Source organism: Phaseolus vulgaris, chromosome 1, assembly GCF_000499845.2.
Source record: "Phaseolus vulgaris cultivar G19833 chromosome 1, P. vulgaris v2.0, whole genome shotgun sequence".
Classification (NCBI taxonomy): Eukaryota; Viridiplantae; Streptophyta; class Magnoliopsida; order Fabales; family Fabaceae; genus Phaseolus; species Phaseolus vulgaris.
Genome location: NC_023759.2, coordinates 44,620,270 through 44,627,650, shown reverse-complemented (window position 1 = coordinate 44,627,650; position 7,381 = coordinate 44,620,270). Strand labels below are relative to the sequence as shown.

General features: G+C 31.5%; 1 protein-coding gene across 1 annotated transcript; it reads left to right on the top strand.

Moving 5' to 3' along the window:
• Positions 1-761: 761 nt before the first annotated feature.
• On the top strand, positions 762-2,861 carry LOC137814545 (uncharacterized). The gene is made up of 4 exons (XM_068617341.1): positions 762-1,338; positions 2,147-2,257; positions 2,364-2,444; positions 2,536-2,861. Exons 1-4 carry the CDS (start codon positions 1,102-1,104, stop codon positions 2,608-2,610), a joined length of 504 nt encoding a protein of 167 aa, XP_068473442.1. The 5' UTR covers positions 762-1,101; the 3' UTR covers positions 2,611-2,861.
• The last annotated feature ends 4,520 nt before the right edge of the window (positions 2,862-7,381 follow it).

The following is a 7,381-nucleotide window of genomic DNA, read 5'->3' as shown; positions in this document are numbered from 1 at the left end:
CCTTGTATAAGGAAGTGACAGGGCATGAAGGAAAGATTAGTGCAGGTTGTGTAGCCATTTTGTTAAAATAAATTGACAGCAACTTGTGCATTTATGTTGAGGAAGAAATTTGAAGTGATTTCTAGAAAGAATGTGTGAGAAGGAAGTCCATGCTCAAACTCCAAGGTTGTTCAGTTCTACTATTGTAGTAGTATTTGAGATTGGTGAGGTGAGGGATTAATTGATTGATATAAATAAACCAAAGCAAAGGCAACAATCTTTGTTTCAGTAAAGTTGAAGAGCACTTCCTCTTTATCATCAGTGATTGTCTGGCAGTTGGGCCGGATCAGCTTCTGCTTTTGTAATCTTTGTCTTTTTTTATTTTTTTCTTTGTCATGTTTATTTGGGGTTTCAAAAGGGTAGGCCAAGCTGTGACGAAAGAGAGTAAGTTGGAACAGGTCACCCACAAATCCTTCAGTAATATTTTATTATCATGCTTTGTTTAGCTACGAAGAAAAGACCAAAGGTGACAGGTGTTTCTAAATTTTAACGACAAAATAAAAACAATAGAGTAAGAAATGTATGATGTGATAGAAAAGCATAAAAAACTGTTTGTAAAAATAATATAAATAACGTGTACTGTGTCCGTAAAAAATAGTTACTGTTGAAAGGAGAATAATTTGATTGAACATGGTTTGGGTTGTTGTAAAAGTTAAAATGATTGTTGTAGAAATTAAATTCATTTGATATTTTATTTGTTATCCAGATACGAACGTTGGAGATTTTGCATTAATTTAGAAATTGAAAGTAAATGTTTGGTCCATAAAGGCAAAAGGGGTAAGGTGAGGAGGTTTGACGCCAGAAAGGCCTTAAACAAAGGGCAACCCTCCCAGATAACATTCCACTCTACTACATAAGACGCGCACTCGCAACAGGGGAAGCACCACACCTCTGCAACCTCATCATTTCTAGGCCAACAAAGCACAAAAACAAAAAAGAGAAAGCAGAAAAGAAAAAGAGCAGCCAGAGAGAGAGAGAGAGAGAGAGGAAAGAGGAAAGAAAGGGATAACGCAGAGAAAATTTTGAAGGAAGAAGAAAGGTTTGTGTTTAGAGTTGGACAGGATGCAGAGTGAGCAACAGAGCAACAACAACAACCAGTTGGTAGTGCAGAATTCGGGGAGCCTAAGCTTCAGCAGCCATTTGTCGAAGGAAGATGAGGAGATGTCCAGGTCTGCTCTCTCCACCTTCAGGGCCAAGGAGGAAGAGATTGAAAGGAAGAAGATGGAGGTCAGAGAAAAGGTTCAGCTTCAGTTGGGTCGTGTTGAGGAAGAAACCAAGCGTCTTGCCACCATTCGTGAGGTATCTCACCCTCTCACACCATCTATTTTCCAAATTAGCTACCTTTTTTCTCAATTTTCAGTTTTACTTAACTGGGTAACCTTGTTTTGTTTGTTCATAACTCATCTGAACCCCTTATCTCCTTAAAAATCTTGCTTTTTTTAAACAATTTTGACCTAGCCAAGGTACCAAGAATCAATTCAGGACTTAAAACAGAACAGTATTTGTGGCCTTTTAGCAACAATTTTGCTACAGCCTTGCATGGGAAAATTGTGTTTTTAACGAGGTTGTGTTGGTTTATTTATCAAGTCAAGAAGCACTTGAGCGAAACAGCTTTGGTCTTTTTCATATTTTTGGGTGATTTTTGTATTAAATCGAGTTATGTTGTAACAAGGAGAATAACAGAGGCTTGGAGAACATCTAGAGCTCTTGGACATGCCCGATCTGTTGTTTTTGTTCACGACAAAGTGGGTTTTCAGCCCCAAAACGTTCTCTTTTTTATTTTCCGATGTGTTTTTTGAGGAAAAGAATTCAAAATTTGAACTTTGTTGTTCCCTTGAATATATTCTTGTCAGATAGCCGTGTCGGGCTATGAAAAAAAATATTTCATATATTTTCTTTCTACGATTTCTTTGGCCACTGTGTTCCTTGAGCACTATATCAATTTTTTTTAATATTTGTTTTAATAAACAACTGACAATAATAATTCATGCTGAAAGTTGGTATAGTTATTTATTATTCGTTTATAGCTTTTACAATTTTGTCATTTATACGCAAATTGATGTGTAATTGAATAATCCCAAACTTTGTTTAATTTGTGGAATATCAGGAACTGGAAGCTCTGGCAGATCCAATGAGGAAAGAAGTTGCACTTGTTCGAAAAAGGATCGATTCCGTAAACAAAGAATTAAAGCCACTAGGTCATGCCTGCCAGAAGAAGGTGAACATAATTGAATTTCTCAGAAACCATTTATAGTCGTTGAATTATACGGGAAGTGAGATTTGATTGAGGACAGCATTGAAATCTGGTTCCTAATGTTTTTCAGGAGAAAGAATACAAAGACGCTCTTGAATCTTTTAATGAAAAGAACAGGGAAAAAGTACAGCTAATCACCAAGTTAATGGAGGTTAGTGTGATGTTGCGAGTGATTTGCATTTGGGTTTGAATAGATGATAATTTTGTGGTATTGTAACGTGAGATATTGTTGTTTTGTTCAGTTGGTGAGTGAAAGTGAAAGATTGAGGATGAAGAAGCTGGAGGAGCTGAGCAAGAACGTAGATTCGATGCAATGATTTAGCCAACTGCTAATGACTCTGATTAGCTTCGTGTGGTATATTAAAGATGACATAGTATATTTTCATATGTATGGGGTGTTTTGTGCTTTGTAATTTTGTGGTCAAGTTTGTGTTAACTAGCATTTGATGGATAATCAGCTAATTTAGGGAGGGATATACTACCCTACAAACAGGCAGGCTTGTAACTAAATACTTGCATTTTCTTGTCATTTTTTACCCTTCAATTCACTTTGCTTTCTTCTCCTTAATTTCATTTATTCATGTAATTTGAATTTTTGTTCCAACAAAGACCTGCTATGTGTTTCATATTGTTAGTCCAATAATGATTTACCATTATTCCCTCACAGTGGATCAGTTTTTTCATGCAGATGCCATTACCCGTCTCATTCACGGGAAAACCTTCTCATCATTTATGGTTCAAGCTTCAAAGCTTTTTTTTTTCTCCTTAGTTTTCAACGCTTTAAGGATTTTTAGCATGATATATACTTTTTTCATCTTGCTTTTCTTTCAAACCATAGTTTTTAACATGAATCACTGTAATTAACATACCCAACTTAAATATAATAGGTTAAAATTTTAAATGAGAAATCAATAATAGTAGAAAACACCAAAACATTATGTATGAAAAAATAAATTGTGAGTCGTGTAATGTCTGTGTACTGTTTATAAAGATTGGGTAGAGTGTAACCGTAAGACATGTTCAACAGGTGGTGTTTTACCTTTAAACAAAGATGGAGAAGTGACGCGCTGTAGGGCAGTTGTGAAGTACGCGCTTAGCATCCTAGGAAAAAGAGGGTTTGTGATGAATACAAATACTTGCCATTAATATAAAACTTATTCCTACTTTATCAAAAAGTGTCTATTTATGATAAAAAAAATGTGTAATTAAAATAATTAATGGGGCTATTAAATGATTGATTTGAAAATATTAGGGCCCATTACTTTTTTTTGTTAAGGGTTCCCTCAATGTTGTCATTTCTTGTGAGATAGAAAGTCTACCAACGGTTGAAATTGGAACCTGAAATGAAACACATCAACACTGTTCTTCACCTTTGGTGCCACATTTTGTTTTATTCGGGAATTCAGTATTAAATTTAAGTGTCTTATAAATTTAATATTTTTAATTGAATTTGTATTAAAAAGATATTTTATTGAATAATATTTTTATTATCATGTCACATATACTCAAAGTAAGACTACAATTAGGACTGTACTTACCAACTCCAATTTTTATTCATGACCAATTCTATGTGACAATTTCAAGAGTACAGATCAAATCTGGATTAAAATATTAATCTATGACAATAAAAAAATATTTGAATTCTACAACAAACAATTAAGATAATACATACCGTTAACCAGTCAGTTATAAATACTAATACAAAATCGAAGGGAGAAAAAAAATTGAAAATGAAATAAAGTGAAAATTTGTTGAACTAACTTTTAATATCATCTTTCCAGACCATTTACACAATGCAACCTTGTGTACTTCAGATATTCTGTATTTTTCCAATTAATTCGAAGTAACTTACACCTCTTCTCCTCTTTTAAAGGAGTAAATAAATGCACAAAATTGACCTTATCCAAAAACTTATATAAACAGTGGCATTTGTTGATAGTGTCAAATAAAAAAATGCATTTTAATTGTAGCAGAAATAGTAGGCTATCAATTTTGAAGGTATGGGCTTTACATATCCCATTTATGGCAATTGGTTCCTCCAAAGATTTTAGACATTGAATGTGGTGAAAGCATTAGCAACAGCGTGCAGAGTTCACACAATGAAGGAACCAATCAATTTGAGTATTTCTTCCTGCACCCCACATTTTTCTTCCTGCACCCTTACATCCTTTGAAACACCAGAATTATCCTTGATAATTTTAGATGATTATGGAATAGAAATTCCGTAAACAAAAGGTATTTTCTAAATAAATATTCTATAAGCGTTTCGGAATAGGAAATACAGAAGCCATAAAACCATTTTGAAATATTCTTTTCAAAACACATTTTTTTTTCCAAAATGGTAAATCCAAAATTTATAAAATATATTCTGTAAAAGTATGTTCTGGAAATATTTCAAAAAGAATAAATCAGAAGACATTTTTAAAAGGGATAAAATGATCTTTTTCGAAAATGATAGGGTGGAGGAAGTTGCGGTGCAGGGAGAAAAATCGAAACATTTTTTTAAAGGTGGATCAATGTTTGTTCATAAGATATGGCTTTTACTTTCTGCACCTCTCATTTTGAACCTGCACTTCAACAATTTTCAAATTGACTTTTTTTTAAAGTGACTTCTAGATTATTAGTTCCAATTTTTTTTCTAGAACATAGTTTTTGGAATTTATAGAATACATTATGGAGCATAATAATATTTTCATAATATATTTTTTTGAAATAAAATTTTCAAAACTTATAAAATATATTTCGGAACAAGCTCTCTATTAGAGAATTTTTTTGAAACAAACTTTTCAAAATGTAAATAATATCTTTCAGAATGTTCTTTCTAGAACATATAATACGTTTTCCAGAATGAGTTTTTATCAAAGAAGCTTTTCATAATGATTTTTTTTTCCTCTTCTAATTACAATATTCTCCTTCTCTTCTTCCTCTACATCGATGATGATATAATAACAACAATAATGATGATAGAATGTAGTAAGAAAAAAACGAACGAAGAACAATTTAATTATTTCACTAAATTGTAGGGTGCAGGTCAAAATGGGAGAGTGCATGAAGTAAAAGTCATAAGTTTATTGTAAAAAACTATAAAAATGACCAATAAAAGAAACTATAAGACAAACTAAAAAACTTAATTAAATTTAAAGTAATTTGTAAATTGAATATTTTTAATTGAATTTTATTAAAATGTTTATTTTATTGAATATTTAAGATATATTTTATTTTTATTTTCATCTAAATATAGGGCCATTTGATTTTGATATGAATGATATATTACTAATCAACTTGTTTCTTACTTTCTCCAATCTCCTATAACTCACCAATAATAAGATTTTATTTATTTATATAAAACATTTTAAAAAATTCTATTATATTATTTTCCATTTCTATTTGGAAAAACTAGTTGTAAATGTGTAATTTAAATTAAATTTAAGTGAAAAATAAAATTTATAAATACGTTACTATTGTTATCTTCAACTCTAAAATGGTAAAGTTTCACATAACTCAACTATTTTTTATAATTTCAGCAGCTTTTACTTCTGATTCAGCATCTTCTATTTTATATACATGTTAAGGTTAGACAAATTAGTTTTTACGAAATAAATTTTAGTTTTATTAATATATCTTAAACATATTTAAACCCTAAACATTAAATTCACATGTATGGAGAGGAAGAAAAAACTAATTTGAGTATTTTGTCTTGTAGTTAGTGGCTATGAACTGATACATCGAACCCGACAAGGAATTAAACGGTCTAAGATAGGTGAATTGAAAATTGAATTTGATAATACAAATTGATCATTATGGAGAGTACCTTGCAAATCCAATACAAACAAGAAGAAACCTCTATGTCTTCACTACCATGATTCTCAAAACAAAGACGAACATTGGATTCGATTATGTGCAACAAATTTTATATTCATATTGTAGAAAGAAGAAAATCACTTGCATGCTAATGGATCCAATTGCAGTATGGAGGAACATTCCTAAATCCTACACGACATGCCTCATTATTGGTTCTTTCTTTCCAATCCCATCCATTTTGCTCCATCTACCACATAATAAAAAATCTTTGTAAATTATAAATTATTAAGAAATGATTTTTTTTATTATATCTACGTCGAAGATCTCACATCGATCAAATATAAAAATATTTTATTATATATAAGTGGGTGCAAACCTCACCTCAAAAGCCGGTTTCATGAGGTTGAGTTAGGTTTAAAGTTCATTTCGTAGTATCAGAAACATTTTGATCATATCCTAACGAGTGTTTATTAGACCTATCGTGTCATCCACTATCGGATCCATAATATGTTGTCTCACGTACGAGCTGTCACTCTCGACATTAGGGGTGTTGTCCACTTCGTAATAACTTATATATTATAAAATATTTTTTTTAGTCAAAGTAAAATTTTTAATGTAAATAAAATAAAAAAATTATATACCAAATTCCATATGTTTGTTTGATTCATGGGGAAAAACCCCACCAATTCCATGGCCACATAAAGAGAACCTAAATTTTGAGTGAGAGGGGAAATTGAATTTGGGCGTCGTTTTCCCAAATTGAAAGCTTGGAAGACGTTTTCTGTGTCCGTAAAAGATTTTAGAAAAGTCGAAAAGATTTTGATGTCTGCTCTGGGAGGGACCTATGTTAATATTATTATACGACTGTCTCATGCATCCTTCGTACCCTTCGGAGTCCAACTATATTATATTACATAGAGTTTATCGAATTGGAACAAAACAAAGTACCAATAGAATTAAAGTTTATATCATATGTCATCGTTTTTTAAGTTTGGTTGGACACCCTATGCCGACCAAAGATAATATTAATAAAATTACGTGCAAATTTTACTTTTTTTCAGATCAATTAAATTAAATTTAATGTTAATTTTTAATAAACTTATGAGAGAAAACAGAAGTAAAATGATGTCAAATTCTGCAACGATAGAAAGGATTTTATGTGAGAAACGCAGGACAGAAAGGTTGTAAGAGTTATTTCGCTTTAAATGCAACTTTAATATGCAATTTGGTTTTAAGAGAGTGAATAGAAACTATGTTCAGAGTGAAGGTTTCTTGTTAACGGTTACT